At 41.5% G+C, this 22,516-nt stretch overlaps 1 protein-coding gene across 1 annotated transcript in view; it reads left to right on the top strand.

The window, feature by feature from the left end:
* Positions 1-13,986: 13,986 nt before the first annotated feature.
* Positions 13,987-22,516, top strand: part of LOC124798089 (zwei Ig domain protein zig-8-like) — a gene marked incomplete at its 5' end in the record, with an annotated part of 169,720 nt that continues 161,190 nt past the window's right edge. The window contains one exon of the mRNA XM_047261331.1: positions 13,987-14,104. Coding sequence (XP_047117287.1) covers positions 13,987-14,104 — 118 coding nt within the window. The remainder of the gene's footprint in view (positions 14,105-22,516) is intronic.

Here is a 22,516-nt window from a genome sequence, read left to right as displayed (position 1 = left end):
ATACGATGGTCTTCACTGACGGTAGTGTCACGTTCACGTCCGGTAGCTGCTCTTCTTGCGACCGTACATTCTCGCGACCACCGCTGGCAGCAGTCATCTACAGTGCCTACATCCTTGTCACGTCGTTCTGCAATGTCACTAAAGAAACATCCAGCTTCACGTTGCCGTGTTACACGACCTCGCTGAAACTCAATGGAGCGTTGATAAAGGCGCATTTGTCGCTTTAAAGGCATTCTTGGTTAACACCAACACACGACGTCCAGTCTCAGAGGTAACCAACAACGTGAAATTGAAATAAACATCGTCTTTCAAATTAGAATCACCCCTACTAACTTTGGTTTATGTCGCACAATTCCTTCTTGGTGGATTTGTGGATTTAGTCGAGTAGAAGGCATCTCCTATCAGAAACATTCTTAAATCACCCTTCAGCTCTACCCCACAACACACTACACTTTGTCAGTTTTTAACCACTGTTATCCATGTATCTGTATATTTGTGTACGGATGTTAAGTCTTCGAATTCTTTGTAAAGGTATTTTTGCCCTAGTTTACGTTAATGCGTTGCAGTATCTTTTGATAACAGAGAAATAATTATGAAAAGGAAATGATGGCTGTACATATCAACTGCATAAATGCAAAGCATTTTAAGAAATTACTAGTGACACAGTTTATAAGTGACACCAAATATCACTCTCGTAACACTCTACCATCTTGTGAAAACACAAAGTCTGTAATCTACGTTGCAGAACAAGTCATCTCTTTAATACTCATGCTAAGTGGACTAGTTTCATCATATGTAAACTTCAAGCAGTTATGCAGATTGCAAATGCAGCTGAACGAATCCGTCTCACTAACTGTTTACAATAAAGTTCTGATATCTTGATACTGTCAAAAATTCGTCTTTTGAGCGGTGTACTTTTATACCTCCACGAGTTCTGTGAGATGTATTAAACTACGCTTGATGACAATTCAGTGCCTTGAACCATTTTTTGAGTTATATATATATATATATATATATATATATATATATATATATATATATATGGTGATTGTAATTAAATTTTCAAAACGCTCTAGAAACAACATGGTGTCAAATTTCAACGGAATATTATCGGAGAAGGGGGGAAACGTATGGCAGATGAAGAAAAATGGTGTGAAAACTGATGAATAGATGGCTCTTTATACATAATTGAAAACACCTGCCATGCTCACGACCCATTGAAGTTGGTACAAACACACAAGGTACACGGTTTTTCCTCCTTTCGCGTCTGCGACCTTCGCCATGACTATCTCAATGCAGGATCGCGCTCTGCTTGTAAAGCTGTATTACAAGAATGATGACTGTGCACCCGTCGCTCTGCAGAAGTTCCGGACATTGAAGGGTTTGTGAAAAGGCGTTGGTTCGATGAGTGCCATGACTCTGGAGAAAATGATTCAGAAATTCGAAAAGACGGGTTCTTTTTGTGTGCAACCTCGCATAGGCAGGGAACGAATTGATTCGACGTCAGTGGAGGCAGTAGTCACAGCAATGTAGGAGGAGAATAGTGGTGGTGTGCAAGCGTGTGTGCCGGACCGAGACTCGAACTCGGGACCTTTACATTTCGCGGGCAAGTGCTCCACTAACTGAGCTACCCAAGCAGTCTCGGTCCGGCACACACTTTTAATCTGCCAGGAAGTTTCATATCAGCGCACACTCCGCTGTAGAGGGAAAATTTCATTCCCAAAACCTATTTTTCCCATCCGATGTGATATCACCTTGCCGTGGTGGATGGGTTTACGTAACGAACAGTATCACAGGCCTTGCAGGCCACTCACTGATTCCACAAACTTCTTACGCTAGTAAAATGGATCCTTTACGTAGTGATTAGGCTTAGTGAAGGGTGAAAACAAACATATTGAAATGATAAAATGGACACCACATTCACTCTTGCAAAAGAGCTCAGTGTCTTAAACATGAAGTAAAGAAACTGTGGCCTGGTTCTGCTGTTCCTCCTGAGATTTCGTGGTTAGTTCAAAATCAAGGGGAATGTATGCCATTACGTCCCATTGATAATAATTTAGTGCACCACTCTACCTCTCGTCGAAATATCTTGGGGATGTTCCTTGTCGGCAAATGTGATAATTAAATCTCCAGCTCAGGGAATCTATTCAGCGTTTAAATACTATAAACGTGTCTTCCCTTGGATCTGCTTGCAAGCTTTGATGCTGTCTTACAGTTTACGCATGTCCATTTGAAGAATCGTAGATTTTGAATAATGAATACTTTTGGCATATTAACAGAATCTTCCGTCGGTTCTTGGTAGAAAAACATTATAATAATAAATGAAAAGCACCAGTTTGCTTTTGTTCTACAATATGTAGAACAAAAGCAAACTGAATACTTTTGGAATTGTGTCGTTACGTGCTTCTTGCAACTTGCATTTACTGGATAAAAAGTTTTAGGGACCAACTGGCGAAGTTGCTACAGGTAGCAAGTATCATTCGTAATTTCTAAATTATTTGTGGAGGGGTTTGAAACGGCGCTCAACGCAACGTCCTTAAAACCAATTAGCTTCTAGAGATTTGTTGATAATATCTTTTTTCAGTCTGTCCACATGTAAATGCCGTTAAATGCTTCTTGGCACACCATAATTGTTTTTTCGCAGTTGAATTAGAGGGTGATGGAAAGTGCATTCTGGGAAAATTTTGACATTTGACAATCAGGTTGCCTGCATGCAGCAGCAGTGTCGGTCTCAACTACGACGAGGTGCGGCAGCCTCCGCTTGGTGGTGCTGCAGTCTGTGGCCATCTTGCTCTACCAATTCGATCTCTGGCGCCAAAACCGTGGAAGGCCGATCTCCAGTCACCACCCTTCCCCTCCCCCACAAGCTGTCATAAGCCATACGCCTCTCCCTACCTCCCCCTTCCGTCATAACCCTACCCCCTTCTACCATCGTAGTCTAGTATTTAACCAGCCATTAAAATGAAACTGCCAACCATGATGTAGCCCAGAGCCATGACCTTCTCATGTGTATACTGCATCCTGCCAAAATATGAATATGAATATGTTTAGATATCTGTTTCGAAGAAATGTAGCACGTAGTATTGTCCACACTATTTATTAAAATATGTCAGGATTTGTTCTATAACGGAACAAAAAAAGCATTACTTCTTCTTAATGCGCACCACTTTCTTTGAAATAGGCCGAGGGCTTCTAAGCCTGAACATACACATTTACATCTCCCACTTGCAACCAGTATTTTACCACATATTGGAACGAAACAGCCAGTCACTATGTACCCCAGAGTTCGATATCTTGTCAGCATTCATAGACATATAACACAGTTTCTTCAGGAGAGTGCACACGCACACACACACACACATACACACACACACACACACACACACACACACACACACACACACACACACACACACAGACAGAGAGAGAGAGAGAGAGAGAGAGAGAGATTTGAGAGATTTGTACCTTGTTATCTGAAACTCCAACTTGATAAAAAGTTAATAGCGATCTTCATACCCCACTTCACGCAAGGCGCAATCGACTGCCAAAATTAAATATCATCGTCCTGGCTCCATGTCTAAGTTGTTCTATACAAATGGCTCCCTTATTGGCACTATCGATCTAACATGAAGGTTAAAGTACACCTGACAGTGAGAAGAGTTCAATCTTGGTGCCCGACCTGGTGCAAGGCACTACAGACCCTTAAATTAAGTGGCTCGTTGTTATTCCAACACGTAAATTGTATATAGTATATATTAAAATACGTAAAGATATTGACGATACTTACAAATTAAGAGCCACCCAAACAACGACTGTGGACTCTCAAACTAAGTGACACAGTACGTTATATAGGTCTACATTGCCTTTATATTGTTCTATAACGGTTTAAAAACCCAAGGCTACAATAACATGTTAAGCACGCAAGGCAACAGTAGTTGAGAATTAGTTATTCCTTGGCCTGACTGAGGCTCTATTATTGGTGATACAAAACCGAACTTCATCATCTGACCGGGGAATGCTTGGTGGGGGAAGGAGATTATGCAACATGTTGTATGCTACAAAAATATAATTGATTTTATTGACTTATATAGCTTTCGTTTCTATTTTCGAGCTTTCAGAGAAGGTTTCAGTGACTACCAGTGCGTTGTTTCTTTTCTTCAGACCTGCAGACTAACATTATTCGTAGGAATGAGTTATAACTCAGCAATGTCTATATTTCACGAAGAGTGTCCTGGACTGAGAAAGCAGGAAATGGTTTACACTTGCATTTGTGTTGAGTCGGAAGAAGGTAGCATGATAAGAGGTTATATAGTCCTCGACCTCTACAGGTTGTTACAGAAAGGTACGGCCAAACTTTCAGGAAACATTCCTCACACACAAAGAAAGAAATTGTGGTGTCACCGCCAGACACCACACTTGCTAGGTGGTAGCCTTTAAATCGGCCGCGGTCCGCTAGTATACGTCGGACCCGCGTGTTGCCACTATCAGTGATTGCAGACCGAGCGCCGCCACACGGCAGGTCTAGAGAGACTTCCTAGCACTCGCCCCAGATGTACAGCCGGCTGTGCTAGCGATGCTTCACTGACAAATTACGCTCTCATTTGCCGAGACGATAGTTAGCATAGCCTTCAGCTACGTCATTTGCTACGACCCAGCAAGGCGCCATTATCATTTGCTATTTATCTTGTGATGCATGTACCGTCAGACCGATGTTCACCAATTATGGATTAAAGTTAAGTATTCCAGAAGCTACGTACCTACTTTTGCTAGTATAATTACTTTACCTGTTCCAGACCTCACGCCAGCCTGTGTGAGCTTAAACGCGTGCCTTTTGGCTTCCTCTCCTAGCGGCTTGGCTGTCTTGCCAAGTCACAACAGAGAATATATTATGTGGACATGTGTCCGGAAACGCTTACTTTCCATGTTAGAGCTCATTTTATTACTTCTCTTCAAATCACATTAATCATGGAATGGAAACACACAGCAACACAACGGACCAGCGTGACTTCAAACACTTTGTTACAGGAAATGTTCAAAATGTCCTTCGTTAGCGAGGGTACATGCATCCACCCTCTGTCGCATGGAATCCCTGATGTGCTGATGCAGCCCTGGAGAATGGCGTATTGTATCACAGCCGTCCACAATACGAGCACGAAGAGTCTCTACATTTGGTACCGGGGTTGCGCAGACAAGAGCTTTCAAATGCCCCCATAAATGAAAGTCAAGAGGGTTGAGGTCAGGAGAGCGTGGAGGCCATGGAATTGTTCCGCCTCTACCAATCCATCGGTCACCGAATCTGCTGTTGAGAAGCGTCGGACACTTCGACTGAAATGTGCAGGAGCTCCATCGTGCATGAACCACATGTTGTGTCGTACTTGTAAAGGCACATGTTCTAGCAGAACAGATCGAGTATCCCGTATGAAATCATGATAACGTGCTCCATTGAGCGTAGGTGGAAGAACATGGGGCCCAATCAAGACATCACCAACATGCCTGCCCAAACGTTCACAGAAAATCTGTGTTGATGACGTGATTGCACAATTGCGTGCGAATTCTCGTCAGCCCACACATGTTGATTGTGAAAATTTACAATTTGACCACGTTGGAATGAAGCCTCATCCGTAAAGAGAACATTTGCACTGAAATGAGGATTGACACATTGTTGGATGAACCATTCGCAGAAGTGTACCCGTGGAGGCCAATCAGCTGCTGATAGTGCCTGCACACGCTGTACATGGTATGGAAACAAGTGGTTCTCCCGTAGCACTCTCCATACAGTGACGTGGTCTACGTTACCTTGTACAGCAGCAACTTCTCTGACGCTGACATTAGAGTTATCGTCAACTGCACGAAGAATTGCCTCGTCCATTGCAGGTGTCCTCGTCGATCTAGGTCTTCCCCAGTCGCGAGTCATACGCTGGAATGTTCCGTGCTCCCTAAGACGCCGATCAATTGCTTCGAACGTCTTCCTGTAGGGACACCTTCGTTCTGGAAATCTGTCTCGATACAAACGTACCGCGCCACGGCTATTGCCCCGTGCTAATCCATACATCAAATGGGCATCTGCCAACTCCGCATTTGTAAACATTGCACTGACTGCAAAAGCACGTTCGTGATGAACACTGACCTGTTGATGCTACGTACCGATGTGCTTGATGCTAGTACTGTAGAGCAATGAGTCACATGTCAACACAAGCACCGAAGTCAACATTACATTCCTTCAATTGGGCCAACGGGCGGTGAATCGAGGAAGTACAGTACATACTGACGAAACTAAAATGAGCTCTAACATGGAAATAAAGCTTTTCCGGACACATGTCTACATAACATCTTTTCTTTATTTGTGTGTGAGGAATGTTTCCTGAAAGTTTGGCCGTACCTTTTTGTAACACCCTGTATAGGGAAACAAGGTGCATTTACATTAACTTGGGAAAAATATGACGCTCTGCAGATTGCATCCACATGCAAGTGCAGATATAAGCATGTTAACACCAGAATCTGGCAGTATTTGTTAATCATAATTTTATAGAGGACATCAGCTACTGTATTCCAATTTTATATTAGCTAACATGGTATACCACAAAACCAGTATTCCACCACGAGAAGCTGACGGTATATGTGTGTGTATCATAACTTGCTAGGGAGTACCTGTTACCGAGTAGTAAGTAATATTAGTTTTCAGATAGCTGAAAAGATACAGAATTCAAATGGTGTTCAAACACCACAGTTACACATCTTAGCACTGCCCCCTAAGATCACACATGTAGCTTCTCTCCCACCCCTCCCCTCCCTCATCAGCGCATGTGAGGGGCTGCAGTATTATGTGTACAGATTTTCACAATGTCAGTCACTGGAAAGCTAGTAAAATTAGTATAAAATTAATACTCGATAGCTGATACTGTCTATCATGTTATGGCACGTACCCACAATGTTAGTATCTGGTGTTAAAATACTATCTGAGTTCTGCCCCCTTTCAGCTTTAAAAATTACTATAAATTACTACCCAGTAGTTGATATCCTCTTTGAGCTTGTAGCACTTACATACTGGCAGCTTCTGACATCTGTTGACTTGCTGAGATCTGTGCATGCACATTGACGCAATTTCCAAACGTGTCATACTTCGAGGAGTAGACAAAAATTTGTGTGGGAGTAAATTCCTGCTTTCCCGATTCTTCAACATAAGTTCCCACGAAAAATATCATTCAGTAGTTCTTACGAGAATCAAACAAGGTACCAACTGATTTACACCCTTTTCTTTTTCAGATATAACTCCTTGAGTGTGCAGTTAATGAGTCATTTGTACGCAGAATGAACCTCAACTTGGGAGAGGGCGAAGCAAATGAGAAAAAAAAAAGATGTGATTTTAAGTAGTTCGTGAAAACTATGTATTGTTGAACGGATATCAACCCTCATTTCTCAACTCTATGTATGTGTATTAAATTCAGATGTTAAAACTACTATTCAGGCCGCTAGTTCTTTGAAGTGTCATGCAGTTTCCACTGTACAACAGCATAAATCAGTAAGTCGTCATCAAGTGTATCTTAACCTGTAAGATAGATCAGTGGTACCAGTAGACGACCCAAATCTGTTCAGTACTGTTAGAGAAGATATTCTTAGTTATTTTGCTAAACAAAACAGACAATTATGGTATTCTTAAAGTGTGGGACGAACATCGAATTCTTGTAGCCAAAAATTGCACTTTAATCTGTAAATTAGATCCACAGTGCTAGTAAGCGAACTGTGTAAATTTTAGAATAAGTTTTTCACTCTGCAGTGGAGTGTGTGCTGATATGAAAGAAACAATTGCATTTTCATCTGTAAATTAGATACGCAGTGGTGGTAAGCGAACTGTTTGTATTTTGGAATGAGATTTTCACTCTGCAGCGGAGGGTCCTCTGATATGAAACTTCCTGACAGATTAAAACAGTTTTCCGGACTGAAACTCGAACTCGGGGCGTTTGCCTTCGCAGGCAAGTGTTCTAACAACTGAGCTACCCAAGCACAACTCCCGACCCGTCCTCACAGTTCTACTCCCGCAAGTACGTGAGTCGTGCTTGGGTAGCTCAGTTGGACGGCAGGAGACGTATGGTGCTTGGTGCTACTAATTACGTCTTGTTTTCTACGACTGAATGGTTCAAAAGGCTCTAAGCACTATGGAACTTAACGTCTGAGGTCATCAGTCCGCTAGACTTAGAACTACTTAAACCTAACTAACCTAAGGACATCACACATATCCATGCGCGAGGCAGGATTCGAACCTGCAACCGTAGCAGCAGCGCGGTTCCGGACTGAAGCGCCTAGAACCGCTCGGCCACAGCGGTCGGCTTTTACGACTGATTCCGGAAAACATAACACCTCGGCTTCTACTATTTCCAGATGAACAATATTTCCCGCACACAGAAACCAACGCAGTCACGTGGATCCGTGGGCATGCCGCAAAATATTTATTTCACGATGGACCTAAAGATGTACTGGACTTTTGGAACTACCTACAAGAAAGTCATCGCAAGATTGTACGAAACACAAAATATAGAAAATATGTTTTTCTAATTACTTAGGGAGTGCCCTACGAAAACTTCCACGCAGCTGGATCATCAACCGGTAGGAGAAGATACCCATTTTTGAGCTGAGAAGAACGTGTCCGATTATCAGTGGACTAACATACGACATGCGTGAAGACATACCTGGATGATGAAGCGTAAGGAGAGTAGCGACATACCCTTTTGCATCGTGTACGAAGCACATTTTTCGTTTCTAATATATATTACCTCGGTGTAGGAAAGTACCGAGATATTTGTTTTGTTTACTTAGTGCACGATCCGGCGCTAGGTACATTTATTTTCGATGTGGTGTAAAGGAAATACAAAATAACAAATATAATTTACAAAAGGAAACAACGAAGAATTAAAAAGAATTTGGTAGAGCACTTTCCCGCGAAAGGCAAAGGTCCCGAGTTCGAGTGTCGGTCCGGCAGACAATTTTAATCTGTGTGTATTTTGCACTGTTATAGAACGAATCTGTACAGATTTTGGTAAGTAATATATATAATATTTCGTTTCTTGATAGTTGTGTACAAAGATCGAACTATTGCTCTTAATAAATATAACCTGTAAGTTAGATCAATGAGGTGCGAATGAGCGAGCCAACTGTGGTTCGTATTGTTACAGAGGAAAACTTAAGTTATTTTGACAGGTAATAGAGACAATTTTAAGTGGTAACTTACTTTGGTATTAAGTCCAAATTTTCAATTGTGATCAGAGATCAAACTTTCCTGTATGTAGAACTTTCTCCATGCAGTCGCCATGTATATCACAGTGTTTACGAAGTTAAAAGAATGTTTTAGGTGATTTTTGAAAGTGACACAGCACGTTATAGATTTCGCCAATCACTCCATTATTAGTATGCTTTTGCTGTATTAAAAATGCTGAAAATATTGATATATATCACTTATGAAAAGGTAAACGTATTTACAGAGCTTTTCTACCATACTGGTAAACGCTACCGCCTTCCTCATTAGTTTGTATTTCTATCAGCTGCGAAACATAACCTGTTTGTTTAATTTTAATGGGTGATAGTATACCGAATATACAAATATCTACGCATTTTGATATATAATGCAAACAACTTTTAAAAGCTATGTTCCTGTGGTACAAAGATCGAAACATAGTCACGATTTGGTGCCATGCTGGTTACATAGAACAAGATGGTGACTTTTGGGTACTTCTTGACTGGCTCTTTCATTTTAATCGCCGGTAAATTACGATTTTATTATTTGTTGAGAGGGAAGGGCTAGAAGGTGGAATAGAGTGGAGAGGAGCATGGCTTAGTGGTGGGAACAGGGTGGAGGCTAAGAAGGGAAGTTGTTCAGAGGTTAAAATTGGGTGTTTTTGGTGTCAGATACCTAATAAGAATGCAAGATGGTTTCCAGATGCAGCATTGACAAGTGGAGGTCGCCTGAACTGCGTGCAGTTGAGTCTGCCCCTGGTCCTCCATGTAGGCAACCCAACGGTCAAAGTGAACATTGATCCAAAATGCCTGTTGCCTGCCTACTCTGGAGAACTCCCAGCTTTGCATGTCCTTGTCTCCAAACAGAATGTTGGCACTCTGTGGCACAGCGTTTACTGGGAACCTATACTTACTGAAGCAGTATCTACATGATGCGAGCTATCTCCGACTGTGAGGTTACTTGCGTTCTGTATGGAAGGAGTAAGCCCTCTCTTCCCAGTAGAAGCTCCTCTTAGGCTCAGCATCTGCGTCTTCCTCACGCGCTACAATATAGCTCTCAAGAGTGTGAATTAAGTATGTCCTTGGTCCAACTCAAATGGTAATTCGTAAATATAATATGAGAAAATTAGCCATGGAATATGGTGGTCGACACATGGATTTATCATCTAGAAAATAATGAAAGTTTGTGTGATCTCCATTTAGAAGTCTGAACGGTGAAGTTGCACATTTGCTAACGTGTAGTGATGACGGCTGTACCGTGAGGACCAATTAAATATTCGTTGCTAGTGAAAAAGATGCATTTTTGTTATTCTAAGAGCACGGAACAGAGTTTCCTGCAACGATTTTCCTAATACAGTCATGCTTACTTACATGCTACTCTAATAACTGAATGAATGTAGTGGCAAAAATATACTATAAATAATTCACATGCTGAAGAACTACAATGTATAAACATATGTTCAATTTCGAATTGAGCCAACACTAAGTTATTCAAAATCCCAAGATCCCCATCCAGTAAACATTTACTTTATTACGAAGTTAATTCAACTTGATCTTGATATGACCTCCCACAGTGTAAATAGTTTTGTGTTGTTTTACGGGGAGTCGTGATTCTAAGTTTACAGATAGTATTGGATTTTTACGTCACAAATTGCTCAATTGGCTGCAAGTGTTGGTAAGAAAGAAATGAGGTATAATTTACTTTTTGGGTATTAGTGCTATGACTAAGATCTCTGCCGGCGTGTACAACAATTTCTTATGAATACAGTGGTGCTCTTAAAATATGAATGAGAAACGAGCCTCATTCCATTTGTTATGGAATAGTGTTGACATAATTCTCTTCCAGCACTATCATTGCACCTGTATTGTTAAAATCAGTAACAGGAAATACGAATAGCAGATTTTCCAACACACAACATTAATAATATTAATTGTAGTAGTAATTATTATTACTAAATCACTGGAATCATGGCTTTAATTTTCGGTGAATACATTTTCTAAACGGTACAGCCTCTTGATGCAATATATCCTAAATTGTTTCTTTGTGCAATCTTGTGTGTGTATATGGGCATGGGGGAGCTTTTAAGTAGTCATTACAAGCAATCCCCTATTAATGTGTTTTTGTCACAGGAAGGACGACGTCGTAAAGTCTTTAGAACGATACTGAGAAACAAATGGGGCTACATTAACTGAAAATTGATATTTGAATTTGGAGAATGAAGTAGCTTCCTGAGACTTTTATGTAAAAATGGAAAACGCGTGTGATGGAGTTACTTACGGAGGAGTAGCAGCAAATGCAGGAAGGCGTCGAGAGGATCGACACCTGAAGCAGGGATTGAAAGTTGGCCGTGAACCTATGCAGATGTGACGTACTCCCAGCAAAGGGACAGAAAGGCTAATTTTTATTGTACGATTGTAAACTGACATGACGTTCTGAACACAGACACTACGGGTTGCTGACGCAAGAACAGAGATCGTAATATTCTCCAGAGAAATCGAAACATGTGATGTATTTCAAAATGTTCGAAAGAGACTGAAGAGTAAATGAGGGTTGTTTTAAATATTGAATAATTACTCGATTGAAGAACAATCTTAACAAGCGGTCACTTACATTAATTACCTAGGCGTTTGTCTATGGAGTGACTGAAAGTGCATCGACCACGTGAATCTAATCACAAATAAGCAGATGTCGGACTGAGATTCACTGGAACATCCTTAGGAAGTGTGGTCTATCTTCAAAACAGACTGCTTGCAAAACAATGGTTTCGCCGATATTTGAATGTTGTTCGTCAAACTGAGATCCATGTTAGATAGGACTGATAGAAGAAATAGCAAAAATCTAAAGAGTCGCGTGTTTATTTCCACGTTCATTAGTGTTGTTGTTGTGGTCTTGAGTCCGAAGGCAGAACTCGAACGTAGTATATCCTTCGCAATTTCTCCATCTACGAATAAGTAATCGTAGAACCGTCACGAAGATAGACAGGCAACTGAAGTGGCAGACGCTGCAAGAGATTTACTCTGCATCACGGTGTGGTTTACTGTTGGAGTTCTTAGAGGGCACGCTGCTAGAAGAGTCAAAAAATGTACGGTGAAGAGCTAAAGCGTTATGACCACCCTCCGTAATTACTTGTTTTTTCGTCTTTACAATGAAATAAATCAGTGATTCTGGGTATCATGGATCCGACAGTTCGATGGTAGCTTTTTGGAGGTATGTGGCACTAGATGTTTACACATAGGTCATGGAATTCACGTAGATAACTGGCCACTGATTTGATGGCGTCCGATAGCGACGCAGACGGAACTCATGTGGGTCGCTATCGATTGGTCGCCAAGAGGCCAAAGTGAGTTCAGTATAATGCTCCTCAATCCGCTGTAGCACGCTTCTCGCTCCGAGACGCAGGCAGAGAAAGATGACATCGCCGTTGGGAAAGAGGTCAAGCACGTAGGGTTGAAGATGGTTTCGCAGCTCCCAGCGTGTCTTCGACTTCTACCACAGGTCCGATGCAAGCGCAGGAGAATGTCTCCCATAGCACAACACTGCTCCCATCAGGTTGTGTCCGTGGCGTGCTGCACGCTTCGAGCCGCCGTTCACCTCGATGACGGCTTTTGTGGAGACGACCAGCAACCTACTGCAGGAAAAATGTGATGAACACAAAGAGTCGACAGTTTCCATTGATCGAAGGTCGAATCCGGATGATCCTGTGCCCACTGCAGTCGTAACCGGCGATGTCGTTGCGTCGACATGTGAACACGTAGGGGTGCTCTCCTGTGCACTTGCATGTTAAACAATGTACGATGAACGGTGTACTCTGAAACACATATGCATGCACCAGCATTGTGCTCTCTCGGCAGAGATGCCATGTATCATCAAGTCTCCTACTTTACAGAGCGTACAAGCCTCCTAACCCAACGTTCTGTGAAGAGATGTGGGCGTCTAATCATTTTGCGCCTAGTGGTAGTTTCGCCGTCGTACCTGGTTCCGTAGACCCTCACGACAGTAGCACGTGAACATTCCACCAGCTTAAAAAGGTTCAAATGGCTCTGAACACTATGGGACTTAACTTCTGAGAACATCAGTCCCCTAGAACTTAAAACTACTTAAACCTAACTAGCCAAAGGACATCACACACACCCATGCCCGAGGCAGGATTCGAACCTGCGAACGTACCGGTGGCGCGGTTCCAGACTGTAACGCCTAGAACCGCTCGGTCACACCGGTCAGCGCGTAATAACAACCTGCCTTTTGTCAAAGTCACTTACCTCAAAGGTCTTCCCCAGTTGCAGCCCATATCTGCTCTAGGGTGATCCACCGTCCGTGCCTGCTCCGCAGACATACTTTCGTTTCCGTGTGATGCCACCAGGGATATCCAGAATCGCAGTGGGCAGTGGTCTTAATGTTTTGGCTTATAAGTGTACTGCTTCCTCCTGATTACAGCTCAAGAAAAGACTACGGAGGTGAAACTGCGTAAATACGAGTCTACGCACAGAATTCGTTCTTCTCGTGAAGCAATGGTGACTGTAAGAGGAAAGGGCGAATATGGCAGTGGTACTCAAAGAACCGCCAGCTTCGTACCGTGATGTAGCTTACGGAGTAGAAATGTAGACGAAGATATAGATGAAAGGCGTGACACTAGTTACCGGAGCAGTAACTCTGTCAGAGGACTTCTGCAGTGGCAGTGAGCGGCCGGTGCGCGGCGTGTTGCAGAGGAGGATGGCGGCGGCGGCGGGCAGAACGCGAGCTCCGGGGCGGCGGCGCTGCTGGTGGCCGCGGCGCTCGACGACGGCCTGTCCGACCTGCGGGACCTCTTCTGGCCGCTCAACGACTCCTGGCTGCTCGACGGCTTCGACGACTTCGACCACGACCACTTTGAGAATGCCGGTCAGTACACGCACGCTACCTGCCGCAGGCGCTGTGCTCTCTCTACCATAGAGGTGCCGTTGTTTTTGTTGTGGTCTTCAGTCTGAAGACTGGTTGGTTGCAGCTCTCCGTGCTACCCTAGCCCTCGCGTCCTCTCCATCTCCGAATTATACTGCTACCTGCATCCCTCTAAATCTGTTTACTGTATTCATCTCTCGGTCTTCCTCTACGATTTTTTCCTCCACCCCCCCCCCTTTCGCCCCCATTGACATTTCAGAACGTGTGCTATCAACGGACTCCTTCTTTTGGTCAAGTTGTGCCACTAATTTCTTGTCTCCCTGATTTCATTCGGTACTTTCCCTTTAGTTAATCTACCCATCTAATCTTCAATATTCTTCTGTAATGCAATATTTCAGAAGCTTGTATTCCCTTCTTGTGTAAACTATTTATCGTTTATGTATCACATCCATACATGGATGCACTCCAGACGAATACATTTAGAAACGACTTCCTGGCCCATAAATCTATGTTCGATGTTAACAAATTCCTGTTCTTCAGAAATGCTTTCATTGCCATTGCCAGTCGACTCCATACTTCGACCATCATCAGTTATTTTGCTGCCAAAATAGAGAAACTCATTTACTACTTTAGGTATCTCGTTTCCTAATCTGATTTCCTCAGCGTCACCTAATTTAATTCTACTACAATGCATTATCCTTGTTTTTCTTTTGTTGATGATCTTATATCCTTCTTTCAAGTCAATATCAATTCCCTTAACTACTCTTCCAACTCCTTTTCTGTCTCTGACAGAATTACAACGTCATCCGAAAACCTCAAAGATTTTATTTCTTCTCTCTGGACTTCAATTCCTGCTCCAAATTTTTCTTTTGTTTCCTTCACTCTTGCTTGCTCAGTATACAGACTGAATAAGATTGGGGACAGGCTACAAACCTATCTCCCCCCCCCCCCCCCCCTTCTCAACCACTGCTTCCCTTTCATGCCCCTCGAATCTCGTTACTGCCGTCTGATTTCTGTGATTTTCCTAAATCGTTTCAGGCAAATGCCGGGATGGTTCCTTTGAAACGGCACGGCCGACTTCCTGCCCAATCCTTCGCTAATCCGAGATTGCTTCGTCTCTAAAGACCTCGTTGTCGACGGGACGTTAAACAGTAATCTGTTGCTCCTGGTTTCTGCACAAATTGTGAATAGCCTTTTGCTCCCTGTATTTTACCCCGTCTGCCTTCAGGATTTCAAATAGAGTATTCTAGTGAAGATTTTCAAAAGCTTTCTCTAACTCTATAAACTCTATAAACGTAGGTTTGCTTTTCCTTATCCTATCGTCTAAGGTAAGTAGTAAGTTCAGTATCGTCTCGCGTCTTTCTACATTTGTCCAGAATCCGATCTCGCCCGAGGTCGAATTCTACCAGTTTTCCTATTCTTTTCTTAAAAATTTGTGTTAGTATCTTGCAACCATTACTTATTAAACGGGTATTTTGATAATTTTCACTTCTGTCAGCAACTGGTTCCTTCGGAATTGGAATTATTACAAGTTGCCGTATGGATCTGTAATTGTTCTGGTCACTTAAGATTGTCTTTCACGTGAAACCACTTGTTGAAATACAACCATTAATTCCCCCTCAATTTTCCAAAATAAATGTACCTAGTATGTAAGTAGCCACTGTCACCTAGAAGTTCAGAGACTAAAAAATCAGAAATTATGTACAGCTCAATGATAACATACAGTGTACACCATTTTAAATTTTGCACTTGTAATTCAGTCAACGAAGACCGTAAAAGTTCGGATAATGGAAAAATTATGTGTAGTCGAAAACTTTTGTGGGGTGTTGGGAGGGAATGGTGATAGCAACATCGTAAAAACCCCTACCGCTGACGTGTTAAAATTTTTCCCCGTTACTAATCTGTTAATAGCGTAATATGAGCGTCATAGCGTATGCCTAGTGAATGTGATTTTCGATGAGGCTGTCGTCTCCGAAGAAATTTGACCCATTACTGGAGAGAAGTGTAAAACAAGTAGTACTTATGTATTTTATATAGCCGGCCGGTGTGGCCGTGCGGTTCTAAGCGCGTCAGTTTGGAACCGCGTGACTGCTACGGTCGCAGGTTCGAATCCTGCCTCGGGCATGGATGTGTGTGATGTCCTTAGGTTAGTTCGGTTTAAGTAGTTCTAATTTCTAGGGGACTGATGACCTCAGTACTTAAGTCCCATAGTGCTCAGAGCCATTTGAACCATTTTGTATTTTATAGCTATTTCGAGTTTGCTCAGCTCAAAGCGGGCATAACAAAACTAATTGAAATAATAGAAAAATTAATTAGCAAGTTTACCCAGATTTAACTCCGTAAGGAACTCTCGTGCACAGCGACCGTAGACTATAAGGAAGGACAGCACACAGCCATCAGTCGCAATCCCATTAGATTTTTTTATTCTTTCATATCTAGATTTCGGCCTTACATAACCATCTTCAGTGCTAAAATACAAGGAAATTATAGCATCATAATTAATTCACTTTACACATAGCAGTAACTAAAATACTGTCCTATCCAACACCAGCTATTCGTTCTAGTCAACATACCATTTGAGTTATAGTCCAACAAACTCGCGGCAACACATGTCAGCATGCGATCTTACTGGTGTACAGGCACAAAGGGACTGAGGCGATAGTTTACAGCAAGTACACCAGGCTTAGTTTACGCCACATAGTTACAAATTTACTAACAGAGTTTCATTTTAATACACTAGGTTAGAACCCTTTTCTCAATATCTAAAATCAACAAACATATTTGCATATCACTCTGAAATATTCAAGAAACATCAACTTAGAACGTGCTTGCTCATCATACCTTGGTGGTGAAGAAATCCACCAAAATCTATGCAAAGTGTCATTAACGGGTTCACACAACTGTCTTACACAAATTTGTTACATTACTTTAGAAATAAAAATCAAAGAAGGTCTTTCGTATTTCGTTTATATTAAATATTTAGCGTATCGCTTAACGACTATGATATGAGTGACAACGCTAGGTTTTAGCCTTTGGTGGATTTCAAAATGATACGTAACTTTGTTTTAAGAAGACGATCTTCAACAAAATCTTCTTAATTTTTTATTTTTTACTTCTGAAGTGATGTAACAGTTTTGGGTGAGGCGGTTGTATTAACCTCTTAATGATACTTCGCATAGGTTTTGCTTGATCATTTCACCACTAAGATATGAGCAAACACGTTGTAAGTTGAATATTTAAAGTAAAATGCAAGTAAGTTTGCTGATTTTAGATATAAAAAAAAGGGTTTTAAATTATCCAATTGAAATGAAACTCCGTTAGTTAATCTGTAGCATACAGAGCGTTACTTGCATTACATGACGTAATCTGAGGTTGCTGTGCTTGCCATAAACTACCGCCACAGCCTCCTTGTGCCCACACGCCAGTAAGATCACCTGCTGACAGCTGGCACCTACTGCCGCGAGTTTGTTGGATTGTAACTCAAATGGTAAGTTGACTAGAATGGGTAGTTCCTGTCGGATAACATGTTGTTTTACTTCTCGTCCTATGTAAAGTAAATTAATTCTGATTCTGTAGTTAACTTGTGTTTTAGCATTGAAAATGGCTATTTATAGCCGAAATGTGGATTTGACAGAGTAATAAAATTTAATGGCATTGCGACTGAGTGCTGTCTGTGTGCCTGTCGTTCCAATCAATACGGTCGCCTGCCCAATGCGTACTGTCTGTCCATTATATGACCGATAACGCGGAGGGCAATGAATACGTAACCGTTTGGGTGTTCGTGAGGCAACAGAAGATTGCCACGTGATGATGACAACCCGATACGTTACGAAATAACAATGAGTAAAGAAAGTTTTATTTCCTTGATACTCATATATGCTAATTTGGAAAGGTTTACTGGAGGTGACATATTTGTTACGACAATAATTTACGTGCGCTAGATTCCTGGACGTGATAAGTTACGGACGTGAGGTATGTAATTACTATGAAAATTTATATGGACTGAAGTAAGCAACTGTTGAATTTCAACAGACTGACAGAATGGATAGCTGCTGTTGGATAACACGGTGTTTTACTCATCGTTTTGTGTAAAGCAAATTAATTCTGATTCTGTAATTTCCTTGTATTTTAGCACTGAAGATAGCTATTTATGGAAGAAATCTATATATGAAAGACTAGTAAAATCTAAAGCAAGGGGAAACTATAGCCATAATTTTTCCCGAGGGCATGCAGCTTTACTGTATGATTAAATGACGATGGCGTCCTCTTGGATGAAATATTCCGGAGGCAAAATAGTCCCCCATTCGGATCTCCGGGCGGGGACTCCTCAAGAGGACGTCGTTATCAGGAGAAAGAAAACTGGCGTTCTACGGATCGGAGCGTGGAATGTCAGATCCCTTAATCGGGCAGGTAGGTTAGAAAATTTAAAAAGGGGAATGGATAGGTTAAAGTTTGATATAGTGGGAATTAGTGAAGTTCGGTGGCAGGAGGAACAAGACTTTTGGCCAGGTGAATACAGGGTTATACATACAAAATCAAATAGGGGTAACGCAGCTGTAGGTTTAATAATGACTAAAAAAAATTGGAGTACGGGTAAGCTACTACAAACAGCATAGTGAACACATTATTGTAGCCAAGATAGACACGAAGCCCATGCCTACTACAGTAGTACAAGTTTATATGCCAATTAGCTCTGTAGATGACGAAGAAATTGATGAAATATATGATGAGATAAAAGAAATTATTCAGGTAGTGAAGGGAGATGAAAATTTAATTGTCATGGGTGTCTGCAATTCAAAAGTAGAAAAAGGCAGAGAAGGAAGCATAGTAGGTGAATATGGATTGGGGCTAAGAAATCAAAGAGGAAGCCGCCTGGTAGAATTTTGCGCAGAGCATAACTTAATCATAGCTAACACTTGGTTTAAGAATCATGAAAGAAGGTTGTATACATGGAAGAACCCTGGAGATAGTAAAACGTATCAGATAGATTATATAATGGTAAAACAGAGATTTAGGAACCGGGTTTTAAATCGTAAGATATTTCCAGGGGCAGATGTGGACTCTGACCACAATTTATTGCTTATGAACTGCAGATTAAAACTGAAGAAACTGCAATAAAGTGGGAATTTAAGGAGATGGGACCTGGATAAACTGAAAGAACCAGAGGTTGTAGAGAGTTTCAGGGAGAGCAAAAGGGAACAATTGACAAGAATGGGAAAAAGAAATACAGTAGAAGAAGAATGGGTAGCATTGAGGGATGAAACAGTGAAGGCAGCAGAGGATCGAATAGGTAAAAAGACGAGGGCTAGTAGAAACCCTTGGGTAACAGAAGAAAGATTGAATTGAATTGATTAAAGGAGAAAATATAAAAATGCAGTAAATGAAGCAGGCAAAAAGGAATACAAATGTCTCAAAAATGATATCGACAGGAAGTGCAAAATGGCTTAGCAGGGATGGCTAGAGGACAAATGTAAGGATGTAGAGGCTTATCTCACTAGGGGTAAGATAGATACTGCCTACAGGAAAATTAAAGACACCTTTGGAGAAAGGAGAACCACTTGCATGAATATCAGGAGCAGTTCTAAGCAAAGAAGGGAAAGCAGAAAGGTGGAAGGAGTATATAGATGGTCTATACAAGGGCGATGTACTTGAGGACAATATTATGGAAATGGAAGAGGAGGTAGATGAAGACGAAATGAGAGATATGATACTGCATGAAGAGATTGAAAGAGCACCGAAAGACCTGAGTAGAAACAAGGTCTCCAAAGTAGACAACATTCCATTAGAACTACTGACAGCCTTGGGAGAGCCAGTCCTGACAAAACTCTACCATCTGGTGAGCAGGATGTATGAGACAGGCGAAATACCCTCAGACTTCAAGAAGAATGTAGTAATTCCAATCCCAAAGAAAGCAGGTGTTGACAGATGTGAAAATTACCGAACTATCAGTTCACAGCTGCAAAATACCAAAGCGAATTCTTTACAGACGAATGGAAAAACTGATAGAAGCCGACCTCGGGGAAGATCAGTTTGGATTGCGTAGAAAAGTTGGAACGCGTGAGGCAATACTGACCTTACGACTTATCTTGGAAAATAGATTAAGGAAAGGCAAACCTACATTTCTAGCATTTGTAGACTTAGAGAAAGCTTTTGACAATGTTGATTGGAATACTCTCTTTCAAAATATGAACGTGGCAGGGGTAAAATACAGGGAGCGAAAGGCTATTTACAATTTGCACAGGAAGCAGATGGCAGTTATAAGAGTCGAGGGGTATGAAAGGGAAGCAATGGTTGGGAAGGGAGTGAGACAGGGTTGTAGCCTATCCCTGATGTTATTCAATCTGTATATTGAGCAAGCAATAAAGGAAACACAAGAAAAGTTCGGAGTAGGTATTTAAATACATGGAGAAGAAATAAAAACTTCGAGGTTCGCCGATGACCTTGTAATTCAGTCTGAGACAGCAAAGGACTTGGAAGAGCAGTTGAACTGAATGGACAGTGTCTTGAAAGGAGGGTATAAGATGAACATCAACAAAAACAAAACGAGGATAATGGAAAGTAGTCGAATTAAGTCGGGTGATGCTGAGGGAATTAGATTAGGAAATGAGACACTTGAAGTAGTAAAGGAGTTTTGCTATTTGGGAAGCAAAATAACTGATGATTGTCGAAGTAGAGAGGGTATAAAATGTAGCCTGTGAATGGCAAGGAAAGCGTTTCTGAAGAAGAGAAATTTGTTAACATCGGGTATAGATTTAAATGTCAGGAAGTCGTTTCTGAAAGTATTTGTATGGAGAGTAGCCATGTATGGAAGTGAAACGTTGACGATAAATAGTTTAGAGAAGAAGAGAATAGAAGCTTTCGAAATATGGTGCTACAGAAGAATGCTGAAGATTAGATGGTTAGATGACATAACTAATGAGGAGGTATTGAATAGAATTGGGGAGAAGAGGAGCTTGTGGCATAACTTGACTAGAAAAGGGGATCCGTGGGTAGAACATGTTCTGAGTCTTCAAGGCATCACCAATTTAGTATTGGAGGGAAGTGTGGAGAGTAAAAACCGTAGAGGGAGACCAAGAGATGAATGCAATAAGCAGATTCAGAAGGCTGTAGGCTGCAGTAGGTACTGGGAGATGAAGAAGCTTGCACAGGATAGAGTAGCATGGAGAGCTGTATCAAACCAGTCCCAGGACTGAAGACCACAACAACAACAACAACAACAGTAAAATCTAATGAGATTGCGAACCAAGACAGAACACGACAGCATTATTACGATGTACACAGACATGAAATACGTGAATTTATACTTTTCGTTAATTTGCAGCTGTCAGAATTACTTATAATTTAAGTTACTTCAATTTACGATAACTTCACTCGTTTTTCAAGAATGAACATTACGTTGTCTTCACTCAGTCACAAAGAATGAACTTGGCGCTAAATATTATTGAAAAAAAAAACTGGTAACTTACTGAGGCGTGATAACTAATTACTTTCAAATAGCTTTTATCAAACAAAAAGAACTGGCAATGATATTCTTTTAATAATTTTCTTTTAACTATCAAACTAACAACACCCATATATTCAATAACCAGGAAGTAGGTGACAATGAGTCAGGTTAATGGCAAGACCAGGTCCCTACTTACAATACCTATTATTAGAATAAAATTCACTGAGAATATCACTGGGTGACGCCTCACAAAGTTCCTAACGTGAAGGAAAATAAAACAGCTTTACAGTTCGTTGCTGGCGTGAAACCGTCGTCTTCGTTGTCGCTCCCACTGCTCCATGTAATACTGCGGGCACGTTTTATTCGCAATGGCCGGTTATGGGGCAGGATCGCGATATTATTGGAGCCTCTCACATTTGCCACAGTGGTCACGATCTCGGTGAACCGCTAGGGACAGCTGTACCTCACACAGGCGCGACAGCGCACGCCACTTGCTCGCGGTCACTCTAACCTCTCAGTCTCCGGCGTGCTCTGCTCTGACGTCACACTCACGCCCAGAGACAGCGCTTCTACACAAATCTTTACATTCAGCCAGCGATGTTGCTTTTCCTAACTTTCCCTACCGGCATCAACGCAGCATAAATAAATCGTAATAGAAATTAATTTATACAGGTGACAGCATATATCGCAGTTCTAATTAATACATAGTAACTCAAGTTTTACAAAATAAAACAAGTACATCATATTTACATTAAACATAAATGACAAAAATGTCAGGTTTCGCGTCTGCATTATAGTGGCACAGTGTGAGCGTGGGTGTGTTGGTGGGCACTTCCAAACGTTACATTTTCATGTGGTTCTTGAAAAATCCGCAGAGCCTGGATTTTAGCGAGAAATTTACCAAGTGTTGAACTAAAACACATTCAATTTCCTACAAAATTGCTCCCATTCATTTTTCTCTATGGTTAATA

The sequence above is a fragment of the Schistocerca piceifrons genome, chromosome 5, assembly GCF_021461385.2.
Source record: "Schistocerca piceifrons isolate TAMUIC-IGC-003096 chromosome 5, iqSchPice1.1, whole genome shotgun sequence".
In the NCBI taxonomy this organism is placed as follows: domain Eukaryota; kingdom Metazoa; phylum Arthropoda; class Insecta; order Orthoptera; family Acrididae; genus Schistocerca; species Schistocerca piceifrons.
The sequence above is the reverse complement of the archived record's forward strand: the minus strand, read 5'-3'. Positions and strand labels throughout refer to the sequence as shown.